At 45.8% G+C, this 19,396-nt stretch overlaps 1 protein-coding gene across 2 annotated transcripts in view; it reads right to left on the reverse strand.

The window, feature by feature from the left end:
* Sdk1 (sidekick cell adhesion molecule 1) overlaps positions 1-19,396 on the reverse strand; it is a 986,062-nt gene that overhangs the window by 113,154 nt on the left and 853,512 nt on the right. For both annotated transcript variants that reach the window (XM_023713416.1, XM_023713415.1), the window contains exons 23-24: positions 2,213-2,322; positions 498-648 (exon numbers count right to left, since the gene is read on the reverse strand). In XM_023713416.1, the coding sequence (XP_023569184.1) occupies positions 498-648; positions 2,213-2,322 (261 nt within the window). The remainder of the gene's footprint in view (positions 1-497; positions 649-2,212; positions 2,323-19,396) is intronic.

A 19,396-nucleotide genomic window follows, 5' to 3' on the forward strand; every position in this document is an offset into this window, starting at 1 on the left:
CCAAAAGCATCTTTTGGGGGGAATATCCTTAGACCTTTCTGTTCTATTTTTTTTTTTTCAAACTTTTCTTCTGCTAATTAAACAAAATCCTGTTAGTAATGGGCTGGACATAATTTCTTTTAACACATTTGGCTTAATTTTGTGGAAAATGTTCTGATTAGACAGTAGGCTGGCTCTCTTACAAATACTACCAAGTATTGGTTCCATGTTGACTGAGCTTAAAGACTTATAGGTCAGTGTGTGGTTTGGTCTGCAATTCTTAAGGAGCAGCCACTGGACTAAGAAGAGAGTAAGTGATGCTGGTAATTCATGTGACATCTTGGACTGCTGTAGATCTTGCACTAAAATTGTAACATGTAATATTTTTGGGCTTAGCAATGGATTAGTTTAGACAAAGAAAAGACATGATTAAGGAATTGCTAAGCTCCAAGTTTCCTGGCAAGCCATGGCCTGTTCAGGACACGGCCCCACAGCCCCACCTCCAGCCCCTAACTCACCACCCAGCGTAGCCGAAGGCTGGTTTCACTGGCTGTCCGCACTGTGATGCTGGTGGGAGCCACATCAGGTGGGGCCTGCAGGGTTTGGATGACCCGGGATGACTGACTGAAGGGGCTGGAACCAACGATGTTTACCTGGCGCATTCGAAATCTAGAGGAGAAGCCATTGACAAAAGTTACCCCAAAGCAAAAGGTAATAACGTACAATACTCTACCCAAGGCTGCTTCTCATGGCAGGACTCAGGCATGTATCTACCTATATCACAAAGGCCATGGCTCAAGGATATACTCTTTACTCCTGATTTCATTAAAAATGCAAATTTCATGTCTGGCCCTTTTCCTGAACCACCTTAAAGCATGGTAAGTCTCTTCAACTCAAAGAGGTTAAATTCCCAAGTGAAGCATAACTGGACGGGGCAGATGGCTGCCCATGTCATTGGCTGCCATTGGCTGGTCCTAGTCTTTCTTATCCTAGGGCCAGGGATTAAGGTTTGAGTGCTAGTCAATAAAAGCAAATGTTACAATGCTGCTACCAAAGAACAGTTTGAAGCCCAGTCTTGTTAGTGACCAAGAGCATCCCTTACCTACTCTCTGTGGGAACAGTATCAGCCAGAATGCTCCCCTGGTATCCCAGACTATCAGCAAATCAAACCTCTCTGTTTCTTTCTCTACAAGATGAGAGGGAGGCAGGCATGTACTAATGCTTTTCCTCTTTCATATGTTTTATTTATATCTATAATTATTTGGATTGAATTTATATATAATAAAAATCTCAAGCGCTGATGCGCGTATTTATTACAAAGGTTCTCCAAGTTTATATGAATTTAAGACAGGGACATTGATCTCTAATCACAGTTTCTGATTTTTGGAATAATTATATAGCTTTGGCTAATTAACATGGCAAGTCTTGAATCCCAGCAGCTCATTTTGAGCTAACGTTTTTCTCTAAAAATGAGTGTACTACATCTTGATTCATCTGCTATTAAACTTAGAAAAGATGTTAAAATGAATACATGCTAAAACGTGCCTCTTATTAGGTTTTTTTAAACCCTAACTTTGATATTGTACTGAGAAAATGTGCTTCATGAGATGTAATTTCACCTTTTACTCCCTGAATTAGTAATTCTTATTCTTTCATTCCCTGATCTCATGAAATGTATCCATCCTGGCAGAACAATGACATTATCAAACTCAACATCTGGTGATAACTGGAAATTTCATCTCCTTCAACGCTCTTACGGGAAGTTATAACATCACTAACGGCTCATGATCACTTTACCCTTTGTTAAGGCCAAGGATTTACTGCTTGGATAAGTTTCAGGATCAAGAAGCAAAAGGTTAAATGGCATGTTAAGTGCTTGATTGGTGAGACTAGCACTGCCTGGGTCCTGGCAGAGGGAGGCAGAAGGATATTCCTAGGACATCTGCTTTGTTTGCACACAGCATGTCAATGGCCCCAAGAGGTTGGAGAGCTCAGCAGAGTGCCACCTCTCCACAGCATTCTTGGTTCTTAGGCTGAATACAATGGGGAGCCCTTTCTATAGGATACCCTGTCCTATAGTATTGGTGGAAATAACACGGTCAAATTCAACTGTATGTTCTGACTGCTCCTTCAGTTGTGGTTTACTATTTATTGCCTTTTTGGGCACTTCTGCTTTATATGTACAACTGGGTTTGTTCTTGTTGAAGAAACTACCTGCTCAAGATGTTCTCACCTGTAGTGGGTGTACGGTGTGAGGTTTGGGATTTCCAGCATCTGGGCATCAGGCTCATTTTCCTCCTCGTAGAGGCAGACCCACTCCTCTTCATCACCGATGGCACCGACCTATGGAGAGGGAGCCTGAGGCTGGATGGATACACTGCAGAGACTGAGGCTTCCCTGGTGCACCTGTCTGGACAGAGCTACCTTTGCCTCCACACCTAGACAAGCTCCGACCTGCACATACCTTTCTGTGCCTTGGAGATACAGGTTCTTGTTCTTTCCACCACCTAGTCTGAGTGGGTTTTAGTTCAAATCTCACAGGCAAGAATTGGGCTGTATGAAAGTGGGATCTGAGGGTGTCTCTGCAGCTCACAGACTGCTGGCAATGGGGAAGACCACCCATCCTGTCTTGTCCTTTGTCTCACTTGACAAGTAAGGACTTAGAACCAGAGAGACTCAGCCAGCATCCCACATAGGACAAGCCCTGGGCGCATGTGGTCTTCTTTCAGGGCTTCTTCCTCCACGCACTGACCCAGGAACATATTCTCTCACCAGATGTGCCCCAATACACTCTGCCTCAAATTCAAGTGCCAATATCCCTCACGGGCCACAGATAAGGTGGCCATGGATAAGGAAGCTCTCATACACAGAAGCACAAAGCTTCTGCCCTCGGAGCTATGCTCGGTAGACTTCTGTGCCTGCGTGCAGAGCTGACCCAAGAAGAGTGACCTAGTTTGTCCCAGTCTTCCATCGAAGCTCTCTGGGAGGCCCTCTCTGTGGCCCTGGAGACTATTTCTCCCAAACCCTGGGATCTGTCAGATGTTCTCTTTTGCTGGTTTTATTCCTTTTATCCTCTTCTGTGAACTCCATGCCTATCCATCAGCTCAGAAGACATTTTCGCTTTCAGACTCCTGTCCCCAGTCTCACATTTCACTCTGCCTGGTGCTTCCCAGTTACTGAAACACACCTGCCCAATGTGGATTTTCCTTCTGCCTGCACCAATATGACCCCACCCTGCCTCCACCTTGCTGATGCCACCCAGCCTATGCCAGCCAGACAGTGCAAGAGACAGTGTTCTCAGGCCAGTCAGAGGGCCCTGAGACTTCTTTTACTCAGATTATGTACCTGGTATAGCTGCACGGTACTGGGGACCCAGGGAACACATGCAGAGTCTGTGGGGCCAAACAAGCTGAGGTCCAGCTGAGAGCAGCCAGGGCTCTGGCATTTGACACCTCATAAATGACTTAAATGACAGAACAGGAATCAAGCTCATTAAGTTTGTAGAGGAAACCAAGTTGGCAGGTAGCCAAGTCATGGCAGGAGGCCTGAGAATTCAAGATGACCTTGGAAAACTGCAGAGCAGGGGAGGGGACAGTAAACACACATGCTAGTGGCTGCTTCCTGAAGAATACAGAAGGTGAAGTGCAGAGCTCTAAACACTTAAAACTAAAATGAGGAAAGTAGTTGATGGCTCTTCAATGGACAAGATGCAGACTGCACCATATATCCTTGCTTTTCTACATCTAGTATAGGTCCAGAACTGAAAACAGGGCCATGAGCAAACTTTGGTACATGTATGTCCACAGCCAGAAGGTGGTCACAGCCACATGTCTGCTGGACACTGATGTACATGTTGTAGTCTACACTACCAGCACAAGAGAACATCTTTTGGCCATAGAGAAGAGCAGCTCACTGACACAGGCCCTCACATGGATGGAGTTCAAAACGCTGCTGAGCCAAAGAAGCCAGAGCCTGAAGGCTACGCGCAATACAATTCTCTTTATGAGATATCCATAGGGTTTCTTCCACAGAGACAGTATGCAGAGCCCTGGCTGCCAGGGGTAGAAAGAGGAAAGGGTGGGGAGTGGCTATCAGGCATTAGACCTCATTTTAGGGTGACGAAAATGCTTTAGAACTGGAAAGAGGTGATGGATGTACTAACTTGTAAACTGTGCTCTTTAAAATGGTGAGTTTTATATTATGTGAATTTCACCTCAGTTAGAAAAGGGACATTAAAATAAAATGTGAGAAGCTGGCTGAAAACAGTGGAGAAAGGTCTGGAGGCCAGAGTAGGTAAACAGCAGCTGCGGATTCAAGAAAAGCAAGACAGCCAAACTGGACCGTGGGGTGAAGATGCCACACAGGCTGAGCGGCTGGAGGCAGAGGGGAGAGTGCCCTGGAGCTGCTCCAGCCCCTCCTTAGCTCACCCAGTGTCCTGGACTCTGCAGCAGGAGCCACTCCCGTGCTTATCATCTCGTAGCTTCTCTGCACTTGAGTGAGGGGAACCAGGTGCCTGGCAAGCTTAATGTATGCTCCAAGCCCCCCAGGTGGACTCTTGTTTACCTTTGCAAAGACATTTCTTTTTTTTCCCCATAATTTTATTGAGAAACAGATAGCAATGAGACAGTTTCAAATCAAATTGGTAAGACAGTTTCAATAATTAACACACTGCATACTCTTTTCCTGTGGTTATTTGCTGTACAAGATGCAGACATGATATTCTATTTACAAACACTATTAGAACAAATCCCTCTATTCATTAAGAGAATGCAACTATATATCTATCCTAACCATTTTGAATACACTGATACAAAATGGACATTCATTTGTATTCCCTTTTTTGGTTAAGTTCCATTATTTGAATATTATAGGTGTGTTAACAGCAAAATATTCTAAAAGAGTCCACTAGTCCATAATCGTATTGGGTCTGCCACTTCTTTTCTCTGCTACCTCTCGCCCTTTAGCTCACCTTTCTCATATCTTCCTTGAAAGAAGGCTGGGGTTTTGAGTGTTGGGGCTCTGGAGAGCTCTCCTGGTCTGCTGCCCAGCTGCTATGCCCGACATGTTTGGTGTGGCTATCTGCCTTGCTGACACTGGACGCATTTGTGGGGGTCTAGGGCTTCCCATGCACTGGGAATCACCTGAGCATCACGGTGCCATGTGATTGCAGTGTGCTATTGGCCACTGAAGCTGCTACAGGGTTAGTGCTGGTCAGAGAGTGGCTCTGGCTTCATTGCGTTTCTCCCCTGTGCCCAAGAGGAACAGAAGCATGCCAAGACTGGGATGCTACCCAGGGGAACCAAAAGGTGTCCCTGGGCTCTGGATAGGAAGGAGAATAGGGGAACATACACCAAGCGGCAGCCAAGCTTCTTTGCTCATGGGTTGCCTGGCATGATGTTAGCAAAGTTCCAGGAAAGTGACAGCTAGGCTGCTGGACTAAAGGGCCAGGGGGACCTTGAATCTCCATCTTTCTTGTTTGACAGTCTCCTGAGGCCCCCTGGCCAGTGTCCCATCATGGGTCCTTAACCTCCCACTAGGGAGTGAATGTCTGGTACCCGTAGCCTTCTACTTTGCTGGGTATGGTCCATGATTCAGATCCAGAATGAAAACAATTAAGACAACAGAGAAGGAAATAGGCTTGAACCAAGGTCAGATGTCCTGTCCTTCCCATCCTGCTGTGTTACCCTTTCTATATTTTGAGTGGGGGCCAGATTCCTGGGTAGTCCAGGTGCATGCCACCTGGCTATCTAGCTTTGCCTGCCACTTCTCCTGAAATCCTGGTATGTCATTACCTGATGGTATCACATGGTCACAAACACCTGTCCCTCTACCTCTCTAACACATGTCTAACCCTCCTGTCTTTGTTGAGGTACCAGCAGGCATCTCAGAGAAGCCTCTGGGAATGGCAACCCCCTTTCCCACACCCCGCCCTAGCAGCTGCCAGGATGTGACGCCCTGATCCACGCTCTCAGGCTATCTTCTATCCAACTCCTTACAATACTGATGATACCCATCAAAGCAGGCACTTAAACCATGATGCAAGCACATACAATATGTGTGATCAGTGAGGGAGGAGAGTATGAGTCAGCACAGAGTCAGTGGAGGAAAGAATGCCCAAATACCAGAAAGTTAGAAATAAAACTGGTTACAAACATGATACAACTGTTGCTTAGCAACTTGCATTCTTTAAAACTAGCTTCTAACATCATAGACTTTCGGCTAATCAAACAGTATGCCATATATAGGTTTTTTTTTTTTTTTTTTTTGGTGTTGTTATTTTTGATATAGCATTCACTATGAAGTACAGGTTGGCCTTGAACTTACTATGTAACCCAAAAAAGGCTTCCAACTTGTAGTAATCTTCCTGCCTCAGCCTCCTGAGTGCTGGGGTCACAGGACTGCACCACCATGTCTGGCCACAGCTACGTTTCTTAACATAGAAAACCCATAGGAACCTTCTCAAACAAGGTTTGACTCCAATAGCCAGCAAACTGCAGCCCATGGGCCAAATCTGTTCTACCTGTCTTTTTGTTGTTATTAATAAAGTTTTATTGGAGCACAGGTATGCCCATTGAGCTGCAATAGTTTCAATGAAACCATCAGCTTGGAAAGCCAAAGGGTCACAAAGAAAGCTGCGATCCAAGCCAGTGTCTGCATAAGGGCACAAGGTGAGCCACTACTTCACATTCCCTCCAACCTGCAGGCTTTTCCTGCCATTCCAGTTTGAGCAGGGGCAGGGTCCAACTCATTACAGTATCCCCAGCACCTCCTACAAGGTCCTAGATCTAGTGTTGAGCCTTGTTTGTTTCACACACAAACAAATGCAAAAGTGAATGTGTGATTAAAAAAAAAAAAAAAAAAAACAGTGTTAAAAATGGGTTGCTTGGTGTGCAGCTCCACAGCCCAATTATTAGCAAACATAAAACTTTGCTTCTAGACCTCAGGGGAAGAAACCTATATTCCTATAATAGAAGGCTTAGGTCTTTATGTAAGGAGGCCCGCATTCTCTAATGCTTGCTAGTCTCTTCTGGATCACTGGCTAGACGTCAACACCACCACCACGAGTGTTCCAGAAGTAAACGTCCGCACACTAGCAATGTGCTGGACAGTGAGACACAAGTCTTCAAAGATAAAACAAATTGAAGCTCCCCATGGGGAAGCTGGGATTTTGAAAGGATTTCTTCTCCTTCTTTTAAAGCTAACAAACAGCACTTTACAATACTTATCACAAAAGCAGAAATGCCACACATTTCAAATGCCACTCAGCAGGGGGCAAGTCCTTCAACCCCATTAAGGAGCGCATGGTCCCTCCAATAAAGCCATAGGAGACCCACCACCCTACTGTGTTCCCCAGGAGGGCTGATGGCTCTGCTGTTTCCTCCCAGGTCTAGCCTATACTTGGCACCTGGCTGGGCCCCTTCAGACATATGCATTCATTTAATAATTAAGGGGCCCCGGATCTCTCTTCTATCAGAATTTGGCTTTTTACACTGGGAAAACCACTTGGCTCAGCTGGGCCTCTGGGAATTTTCAGGGGACCTGGGAGCCTGGGCAGGATGTTGGATGCTCCTGCTGGGAGACTCTGGTGGCGGGTCATCACCTAGAGGCCAGGGGTCCAATGGCTACTAAGAGGACAATCATTAACTTCAGGGAAAGGGAGTCCTGTAGATGGAGGAAGAAAAATGCTGCAGATGCCTAGCAGGAGGGACAAAGGGAGAGAAAAGCAACTCTCCAGGGGAGGGGAGACAGTCGTGCAAGCTGTTCATGGAAAACTGAAGACCACTGTATTCTGCTCAGCCAGACACTGCCATCCTTGAGATCCTGCACACCCAGCAATGTCCACAGACTCCCAGACCTCCTCCTTCAGACTGGCACCCACCTGTGCCACAGGCACCTGGAACTTCCCCATGCTGGAGGCTGTGGAGATGGTGGGTATAGTGAGGTAGTGGGGCAATCGGTTTGTGCTCATCTGGCAAAATCATAGCCCAACCAGGAAGACACTCAAGGTTCACAAGGCCTGATGGCCAGTTCCAGGAAGGCATCCTGGCAGCCTGAGGATAATGAGTTGTTAAGGGGCTTCTCAAGGATCTGCTGATCTTAGCTGGGCTAAGGGCTGCCTGCTTTGAGAAACAGCTGGAACTGGATCCCTCCTACCCTCCTCCGCCATCTGCTATCTTTCCAGGTTGTTTTGTTTTCACTGTTTAATATCTTTTGTATCTTTAGACATAGAAATGTGAAATGGCTTCTGGACATGCTACCACGTTCTTTCCACCTTAATCTCTGCTCTTGGACTTCTCTGCTCCTTTGGTTCTTCCTTTGCTGTTCCCAACACCCTCAGATGACACTGTCCTTGCTGTCCTTTACTCAAGGCATGGCCATTTCCCTGTGACCTTGCATGGCCTTCCACAGAGGAGATCCAAGGATCCTTTTAGCAGAAGGGCCTAGTTCAGAGTCTTGGCCTCTTGCTTGGACTAGAGGATGGGCTAGCTCAGTGAACTAACAGGAGACTGTGACTGTTGTTGCTACCACAGGACAAAACAAAGAGTCAGAATCACCCTGGCTGCTTCTGTCACCACAGGCCCTGGTACCTCAGCCTCCATGATGAGCGGTTAGATAAATCAAAGGTGTCTGTGCCCCTCACGTGTACCAGCTTGGAGGACTCCTCCTTTGCCACCTACCTACCCAGGACAACTTAGTTAGAACCCTTGAAGACAGGTCTCAGAATGGGCCTATACTCACAGCCAGAAAGTACAATGGGTAGAGGGTCCCACAGCTCTGAGTCCCTCCCTATAACAGACTTCCCTTCACAGCTCCCATGGTCTAGCCATACTGTCCTGGCTCAGGCTGCCCAAAGTCCACCTCACCCAATCTGGCTGTGTCTCAGTCGCTCAAGTGGCCACAACAAACCCTGCCGAATGCAGGAGCTCCCCTTCTCAAGTCTGAGACAGGATGCCATGCTGGTCAGGTTTTGCCAAGAGTCCCCTTATATTGCATCCATAACCTGGTGGAGGAGGGCGAGAGCTCCCTGGGTCCTTTCTGTAAGGCCACTGTTTGTGCCTAGGTGTTCCCCCAAAGCCTCATGAAGTCATGGAACAACTTCCAGAGTTTGTGATTAATTCATGACCCAATGCTGGGATTATGGGTGTGTTATTCCCACCCTGGGGTGGGTAATCTGCATTACAGTGCAGCTACCCCTCCCTTTGCTCTTTGCTGTTTTCTGCCACCATGAAAGGTTGCTCTTTGCCATGTGCCACTCTGCCTTGGAGCCAGCTGAGTATGGACTGAAACCTCCACAAACTATGAGCTAAATAAATCTTACCTTCCTTAACTTGGGGTATTAGGTACTTTGTCCCAGCAACAAGAGGAGAGTGACTGAGACAGGCACTCATCTCATTTATGAGGCGCCCCTTTAGAGACTGCACCCCCTCCCAAGGTCCCACACACAATGACGTCCCCATGAGGCAGGCTTCCACATCAGAATTTGGGGGACAAAACGTTTAGTCTATAATACCTGCCATATTTCTTCTACAAATTCTATTCACCATTTTCCAAATGTGTCCTCCAGTGCTCCCCACCCCCAATTGCTTCCTCAAGTGTCTGGTGCTTTCCTAGAGCTCACCCCAGCAGGAAGCTTCTCCTAGTAGCTTCCCCTGTGTACCCCAGGACTGCACCTCCTCTGGAAACTCTCAGGATACTCAACTGGGAGCCCTGGTGCCAAGCTGAAACTGTCTTTTGAATGCTAAGTGTCTCATGATCTGCTGGATTCACCAAGACAGAACAAGAACAAATTTCACATTTTAAAACAAGGACCATACTTTTCTCCCCCATTTCTGCTTGAAATGTCCCCTTCTGTGAGAATGCTTTTATCCTCAGGGCCCAACTTAAACATCACCTCCTTGTACCTTTCCTATCTCCCTCTTAGCAACAGTTCCTCATGAGTCTCCTTGGTAACAACCATTAGACTTCACCTCAATCCCATATTCCATTCCACAAAAACTATGAGTTCTAGAGGAGAGACTATAGTAAAGGTTTTTACTTCATACTGTAGTATACAGTGTGTTACCATAGACAATAGAGACCATGGTTGTGCCTAATAAATGCTTGCTGGATGAATGGGTGAGTGAATGAAACAAATATAAAGCCCAATGGCCAGAAAAATGAAACATACAGGCAAATCTAAAAATCTAACAAGAGAATTAGGATGAAAGGATTAGAGAACAGAGCAATTCTCAAAAAAAAAAAAAAAGGAAAATATTACTCTCATAAAATTTAATTTAGTTTGACAGTTGTGACTTATGGATGCACTGACCTCTGCTTCTCAGGAATGACATTTGTAGTGAAATGCTTCCCTCGTTCCTACTTGAGTTGTCACTTACGCTGCAGTATTTTCTTCTCCTGCATGATTTTAAGAGTCCCCTAATAGGATCTAAAAGGAGCTGATAGACTAATGAACAAAAAGCCCACTTTAAACCATTCATCCTGTGCAGATATCCAATGCTGGTTGAGGAATACGGGAGAAAAAGTCATTGTAAGGGTGTTATTATGGACAATCAAGCAAACAATAAACATTTTGAAATATCCGAGTATGTATTTCATTGTCACCTGTCACCATAGTACCTAAATGGTTAGGCAGAGACATTATACCAGAACAAAAGATGAAGCCTGTCTTGGCAAATTTACCCAGATGACCGCATTATTATTGAAGGACCCATTAGAGCCGATGACAGCTTTCCTATGCATGCGCGGCAGACTATTCAAAAATAATGTCACTCTTTTTCTTCCTGTTATGAAAAAGGAATTCAACTATGGTCAGGGTTTATTATAATGGCAACACTGACAGATACTTATCAAAAGGGCTGCAAACAGCTCTAACATATGACTGGAGTGAGAAAAGATCTGATTGGTGGGGGAGATATTTCCAACTCCAGATCCTGGAGCAAGAGACAGAAATGCAAGGCCTATGCATCCCATGGGAGATGTGACGCACTGGGTAACATCTACCTTCAGAGGACCCTGGGGAGCCAGGTAGATGGATGGCTGGGGAGGCAAGGAATATGTTTTTAAAGAACGGGCTCTCTCTTCCTCTCTTAGTCGGGGATGTTGCTGTCCTCAAGTGGTGTCCATGCAGTGACTCATCTACCGGTTCCATAGGTGTTTGCCAGCTCTTCCCTTGTACTCACAGGTCCTGTTCACTGTGCTGAGGCCTGGGCATGTGTCTACTGTTCTCACCAAGCTGAGGTCTTGGGAACACAGATAGTAACTATACAATAAACAAATACAGGATGTTTCTGTGACAAAATGAGCCACGGGAGAGCCCCTATGCCTCACAAGGCAGGTGAACCCCTCACCCACAGCCAGGGCCAGGGCTGCTGCTCTGTTACCTCTGTGGTGGTGGGGGGTGGGAAAAAGCAAGTCACTCTGCAGCAATAGCCTCCAGTGAGGGCAAGGGAAAGCCTGGAAGTCCAGGTGCTGGTTGGCAAGCTCTCCTGCCATCCCTGAAGTTATTTTTACTCAGAAAAGGAGACAGGACAACTGACTTGACAGTTTTCAAGTAGTAGAGTTCTGTGGCCCCTTTGGGCATGTCACAGGTACAATCTTAACTCAGTATTTGAGCCCATACTGCTTCCTGCCCAGGACTAGAGCTATAGATTTTGTACTTTAAGGAACCTACCCCATTTTGGCTGTCTAACCACAAAAGCTAATAGTAACAACCATGCCTCTTGTCTCCCTTCTGAGTTCCTGAATGGAGCTGATCTGGTCTGGGCTTTGCACTCAGATACCAGCCTGGATCCACGCTTATGGCCCCTTGGTCTTCCAGGTGCTTTCTAGAGTTCAGCCCTCATCAGCTGCTTAGGCTCTCCTTCCCATGCACTCTGTCCTCTAAGGCCAAACACTTCCCTTGACTTTATCATTATGAACTTTCCTTTAGTAAGTGCCCAGCATGTGCCAGTCTTAAGCTCATGCTTTAAATGTATCCTTAGTCTCCCAAAGATGCAATGGAAAAACTGAGGCTTGGTGTTTCCCTATGTTTCCCAGGCTGGCTGGCTCCCTGGTCCCTGCTCCTCACCCCCACTGACAACCAGCTCTGAGGACCCTCCAACCCCATAACAACCCTTTGCCTGAATAATGTCCCCTTCACGAAGTACTCACTGCTCTCTAACAGTTGTCCTATTACCCCCACCCAAACCCCAGGCTTGTCTGTGGCTTTGCAGGTCCAAGCTGGACCAGATGGGTTCCATCCTACAAACAGCCAGGCCCAGACTGGAAGGACAGAAGGCAGAGCCTCCGATTCCAAGGAACCATGAGCATTTCAGAGTATTGCCAGTGCTTGATTTGCTACTTTCAACACTTCTACTGACTCTCAAGTAGATACAAATCACTGAAAATACAGATGTTCCCTGACTTATGGGGGGGTTAGTCCTGATACACCCAATCCAAGTTGAAAATGACTTAAGTGGAAAACACATTTAATACACTTGGCCTTCCAGACACCACCACTTAGGCTCGCCTGCCTTCACCATGCTCAGAATACTTCCATTAGCCTCCAGTGGGGCACAGCCACCTAATACAAGGCCTGCTTTATAATGAAGTGCCAACTCGCTCATGTACACACACAGATGGGCATTTGTGGACAATAGCAACATTTCCAAAGAACAATGGAGAATGGCTTTCCCACCACCATAAAGTCAGTGTATCAGAAGTTGGTATCCTTATGTTGGGCTTTATGAGTACATTCACAAGGGAGTAAACTCTAGAGAAACATCCCAGGACAGCTATTTTCTACCTTTGGAGGGAAGGTCTTCATGCACAAGTTCCCCTCTGGTGCCAGCCTTCTGCTTGCCCTGAAGTAGGGCCATTGCCAAGAGGCTTTGTTCTTTTCTCTTATATTGAGTCAGGATCTTTGCTTGTCACTAGGGCCTTAGAGTCTTGTTGAAGCCTAGAGCCCAAAAAGTGCTCAGACTGTGGACACAGGCTTGGAGTTCTCACCAGGGGCTCCTGGGAAACATGTTTGGCTTTGGCCTCTGGCAGTGTTGGCAGACAGGAAGCCTGGGGTCACCTGGGCATTAGCTCCTCACAGAAGACAGAGCCACCCTCATCTGCTGAGGCAACATTTTACTAGAACTCACCCTGCCTGGAAAGTGACTGCAAGAGGCTTTGGATAAAGGCATGCTGGGGAACTGGAAAGCCACATGCATCCTGCCACACATCCTTGCAGGTAAGAGCATCAGCAAGCAGAAAAATAGCACAGTGCCTACAGACTTCTATCCATCAGGTCCTTAGTGTGCCTGGCACCTGCAGTAAGGAGACAGATGGTATTACCCTGTGCCCTAGCTTCACCCAGGAATGCATCACCCCAAAGAGGACATGCCAGGCCACCTTATCATCTGTAAGCATCTTGTCTGGGGATGCTTGGGCACGCAGCGCTTCATCTCCACTGCTCCTTAGTTACTGAGAGACTGGCATGGAGTAGACTCTTGCTTTATTTTATTAGCTCATAATACCTTCTAAAACAGCTCCTTTTAAGAAAATGTCTACTGTTAAGCACAAATAAGCACTAGGGGCTTTCCCCTATCCCATTTTTCAATTTTGAAATGGAAACTGTTTTATCTGCACCAAATTATTAGCATTAGTGTCTTTGTTACTGAAAAACCCTGCCCAGGGCAGCCTTTGGAGGAACTGGATGCTGCTCTGGCTATGAGGTGGCCGGCAGGCAGGTAGAGGTGACACAACATGCCACACCTGTGTTCCCTACTTTGTGGGAAGAGATGCTATGCTCACCTGCAAGCAAGGATTACTAATTAAGTAAAGTATTATCAAACCAGAAAGACTTTTAAAAGCTCTGTTTTAAAAACCCACCTCTAAGCATCAACTTATTACAGGGCCTTTCCATGGCTCCTCCAGTGGTGGGCATCTTTCATCCCAGAGGACACCAGAGATAACCTGAGTCCTAAGACCTTCTTGGCACATGTAAACACATGACAGAACTTAAAGGAAATTTGACTGTGAAGATGTAGTGATGGAAAAGTGAGTGGAAACAGAAATGGAGCCATGGCTTCCCTGCCACTGGTGATTCCTCAGCCCTAGTTCTTGGGGCTGCTCCCTGGTGCTGCCTGGGTGAGGTCATGAAGCCTGGATGAAACAGGCTCAGCACCTCCTTCACCAGCCCTCCATGCCACTGACACAGTGGCTCCTTCCTCTGTACAAAGTCAGCCCCTACCCCTGGCTTTATATCATTCAGATTAATTCTCTTTTGGTTCAATAGCCTGAGGTGGTTTACAATCACATACTCAATTGTCCCAAGAAGATCTCACAATCTGTCACAGACAACATAAGCATGAATGACCATTTTCTGCCAAGCCACCCTTCCTTCCTTTGAGACCTGCTCTTCCTACTATACCAGGTACACCTCTGAAGATGACTGAATGGCCTCTCTTTAGGGCAGAGGGGTTTCCCTGCTAAGCCTCTGCTGCTCAGGGCTAAGCTATGTTCTGAAGACTCCAGTAGATGCTGCTGTGCCTGACCCCGCCAGTCTCCTAACATAACATAGTCACTTCCAGGGAGAGATACATTTGTGCTCCCTTGTCATTCCTGGTGCCTGGCTTCTCCAGGCAGATTCCTTCAAGGAACTTCCTCTAGGAGTTCTCTGCCATGGTCCATGGATCCTGACTCATTCCGTAGAGAAGATGCCAGGGACAAGTTCCTTAAGGACATGCAGCAATGTGCAAAGCACAGAGTTTGGGCCCTAAGAAATGGGGACTTGAATTCCTATTGGGTTGCTTCCCAGCTGTGTGGCTTTAGGTGAAGAGGCTGACTCAGATTCCTGAGCTGTAAGATAGAACTTGTAATACCTGCATGAAAGGATGCTAAGTGTTAGATCAGAGATGACAGTGGGCCCTGCCTTCCACAGAGCCTGAGGCACTTCCCAGACCACCTCTCTGAGAAACTTTACAAACCCTGAGGGCAGCAGAAGCTCTGTGCCAGTCCTCCACACATTCTGAGGGGCTGGTCACCAGGCCCTCTGTCTCATAATGTGCTGGCGTAACAGGCTTCAGTGGTACGTATAAAGCCTGGCATCCTTAAAGCTCACACAGCAGGGCCCTTGAGGCCATCACTACTGTTGATGAAGCCTTTTGGAACATCCACTGCTAATCCCTTTGTCTTCATTACTGTTTCATTGTTGAGACAAAATACCTGACACCCAGAGTTAAAGGCTGGCTGACTCCAAGGCAGGATGGCATGGCACAGAGGCATCACGGAAGAGAAATGGCCCATTATGTGGCCAGAAGAAGACAGTAAGCAGCAATGCAGCAGCCTACTTTTTCCTTTTATGCCATCCAGGCTAAAAAGTTATAGTTCTGATGCCACCCAGAACTATACTAATTCTAATCAGTGGACTCATTTAGTACCACACATCGTTAATCCCAGTATCAGAAGCTCTAGATCCAGCCAGCATCATAAAGCCCTGCATAAGACTGCGTGAAGCTTAGGCAGTTATCTAGATACAAGCTGTAACACCCTTCAAAAGAGATGCAAGAAAAAGCCCCAGCTTTGTCTGCTGTGGAAACTCTACAACCTTAATCCACCGTTTCATGTGTAGTGGGCTGTCAGTGGAGTTAATCCAGATATTCGAAAGAAAAAGCCATCTCCATGTGGCACTAAGATCCAGCAAAAAGAAATCTCCCCTAGGTAGGCGTGGCATCCTGTGATAAATGCTTAGGAGGCTCTGAAATTCCACCCCTTCCTCCTCTTGAAATACTATTTCCTGTGGAACCCAGAGGTTGTCTACAATCCTTACTTCAGGATTGGAAGTAAGCTTCTTTTTATAGATGAATGTTTATTTGCTAGAAATACAGAAAGTACAAAGGGTTCTGCAAATCAGCTTTGGGGCAAAAATTTCTCTTTTGGTTTTGGGATTTTAAGCATCTGTACCAGAATTTATAGATTTGCATAGTTGATTTTAATTATTTTAAAAAGAATGCCACTAAGGTGCTTCTACTTCTGAGAATGTACCAAACTGAGTAATCTACCAAAACACTTATTGCAAAAGCCAAAGTGCTAGGCAGGGTATAGCAGACAGCTTCTTATATGCACCCAAGGCAGAAGGCTGAGGATCCAGAACCAAATGCAGGTGGGCATGGCGCTACAGGAGCCCTGGGAAAAGAAGATCACTCTTAGCAACCAGGGAGTGGGGTGTAGAGACACGAGGCAGAGGATTTAGACTCCTACACATTCTCCAAACAAAACAAAACTAAGACCAAGAGAGGACTGAGGCCCAGGGAAATGAGATGCTTCCCAAACTTACAATCGGAGATCTAAGGTTGGAGAAGAGCCAGGAGAAAAAGCAAAACACATTTTCAAAACCTTACAATCCAAGTCCTTTATCTTTTGGGGTGGGGTACAAAGAGAAAGACAATATAAAAGGTATGGAAAAATATCTTCAGGTATATGAAAATCAATATGATAAAATAATTGAGGCCATACATGAAAATAAATGCACAAATGTAATTAAAGAGTTTAATTAAATGAGTGATTTGAAAGAATGAGTGTAGGATAAACCTGTATTTCTTTAGAAAGGGCAGGCAAAAAGTAATAGAGCTGTGTAAAATAAAAGTTACTGAAATTCAAAATTCAATAAGTAGACTAAGAGGCAAATTAAATATAGGCCAACAGAAAAATTGATTTCCTAGATGCTGGATCTAAGGAAGTTACATGGAAAGTAGCACAGAGAGATAACTAGATGAAATGAAATAGACAAAGTAGATGGTAGGAGCTGTGGAGGGCAGAATGAGAAGTGATTTCTGATATCTATTAAGAGTTCCAGAGGAGAGTACAGAGGGGAGAAGCACCATCCAAATAGGTCATGTCCAGGAGTCTTGCAGGACACACAAATTCTCACAGTCAAAGTGTTGAACAAATCCTGAACAAGACTGAAAAAGAACTCTATACTTGACATATAGTAAAAATCTAGAATACAAAAGACCAAGGGCTCATAAGGCACTGTCCTATTACTGTGCTAACTCAGATAAGAAAAACAAACAAGCAACAAAGAAACAATGGATGACAAAATATGAGAGTAGAAAGGGAAATGAGATTTTTTTTTTAAATTTATTTATTTATTTATGTGTGTGTGTGTGTGTGTGTGTGTGTGGCCAGCTGCCCACCAGGGGGCGGGGCTTGCTGGGGGATTGAACCGTGGTCCCTGTGCTTTGCTAAGCTTGTTCTAAGTAGGTGCTTTAGACCACTGAGCCATCTCACCAGCCCCGGAAATGAGATTTTTGTACAAACCCAAACACCCTCCTTCACACACACACCAAACCACTCATTAACTGAAAAGGCAGTGGAATTGGCTTTAGAGAGACTTGACAAACACCATCTGAATCAAGTGAGTGACGTTAATTCTACCAACAACAGGATATACTGACATCATATCAAGGATACAGAGGGAGGAACACAACCCTACAACCACCATTCTCTGACTCAAAATGCATAGTGTAGGATTGATCATGAAGAAACTTCTGATAAATCCAGATTGTGGATATTCTAAGAAAGATGGTCTTGTAATCTTCAAGGTCACAGAATGGTTGGGACTGGAGGAGACTGGAGGAAAGGATCATTAGGTGCAGCACGTGTCGCACATGGATCCTGAGCCACTGAGGGCATTTTGGGACAAGTGGAAACACTTGAAGAAGGCCTTTGGTGAGAGGGAGTTTTCTTTGGGATTCTTGCATCTTTTCTACAATTTCTGAAATGCTTTCAAGAGGAAAGGTAAAGGGAAACGTCAGGGCAATGGAAAACTGCAGGTAACCAATTGCTATAGGCTGACCATGGGGCTGCCTGAGAGAAGCAGCTCAGGGACCACTCACTGGCCTCTGGCCTTATGCTGGTACTGCATGGCACTTTTTGCCCTGGGGGTTCAGATGGCTGGAATGGGGTCCATAAGGAGAGCAAGTGACAAGTTCAAGCCCCAGAGGGGTGAGGTCACCTCTGGGAAGCCACAGAGCTTCCTTCCCACTGCAGAAGCAAAGCTTTGGCTGCCTGGAGGAGGAGCAGGAGAAGATGGCTGCTGGAGCTTGTCCCACCTCAGTCACTATGTCCAGGGCTGCACAACAGTGGAGCTAACTTCCTATTCATTTGGCAGTTCAGGATGTCACACAAATAGAGCAGTGTCTAGACACCAGCCCAGGGCCTCTGATGAACTGCCAGGGGGTTGGAGGTGAATCTGCTGTTCACGATGAGCAGCCAAGCCTGCAAAGCTCTGAGCAGCTGCTTGTGCCTGGGAGTCCTGGGTTAGGGCAGCAGGTCAGCCACAGCCTGCTTCCCTCTCCGCCCAAGGGTTGAACAACATGAGTGCACCCAAGACTGTTTATGAAAACTGGAGAGAAAATAGCCCACTGATCCTAAAACCTAAGCCAAACTGACATCCAGAAAAAGCCAAGCTCATTTATGAGTATTGATAAAACACCTTAACCTAAAACAAAATGATAGAAAATAAACATTATGATCACAATGGGCTTGTCTTGGGAGCACTGGGATAATAGATAATAGGAAAATAACATAATCATTTTATAGATGAAATAGAAAAAAGTAAGAATTCAATAGGTAAAAAATTAGACAAAAAAAAAAAGACAAACTTGTAGGAAATAAGGATTAAAAATGTTTTAACTCAGTGCAGGTTAGCTATAAGTAAGACACCTACCATAAATGATATATATGTCATACTTAATGATAAAACCTTAAAAGAATTTCTTTAAAGTTTGCAATGAAAAAGATTGTCTTCTATCACTGTCCCAATTCAGTATGATACAGAGATAGTGGCCTTCTCAGCAAGATTGCTAAATAAATAAGTAAAAAGAAACCAAAGAGAAACACACTGTGATGGCTGCTGTCTGGATGTTCCCCCAAAGCCTCATGCGGTCATAGGTGGGGCTTTTCAGAGGTGTCCAGATCTTGAGTGTGTGATGCTGGGATCAAGGGTACTTGACTGCTGATTTAGTCCACTGATGGTTATGGCATAGTTCTCAGATTGGTCCTCACTGGGTATGAGTGCTACTCACCCTAAAAGTGGGCAGCCGGGATAGACGGACATAAAGAAGGTGGCCACTGCCTCTTGCTGCTTGCTTCCTCACTACGCCATTGCTTTGCTGCCTTCTGCCTGCCATGAAGTGTTTCTCCTCTTTAGGCCTCCTCTGCTGGAAGCCCTGCATTGGAGCCAAATGACTACGGACTGAGACCTCTACAAACTGTTAGCAAAATAAGCTTTCTTCCTTTAACTTTGAATGTTGGGTATTTTGTCTTGGCAATAAGAAAAAGTAAGTAACATGTTCAGAGAGAGAGAGACAGAGACAGAGAGACAGAGACAAGAGAGAGAGAGACAGAGAGAGACAGAGAGACAGAGAGACCAAGAGACAGACAGAGA

Source organism: Octodon degus, unplaced genomic scaffold (assembly GCF_000260255.1).
Source record: "Octodon degus isolate 3935 unplaced genomic scaffold, OctDeg1.0 scaffold00031, whole genome shotgun sequence".
Classification (NCBI taxonomy): domain Eukaryota; kingdom Metazoa; phylum Chordata; class Mammalia; order Rodentia; family Octodontidae; genus Octodon; species Octodon degus.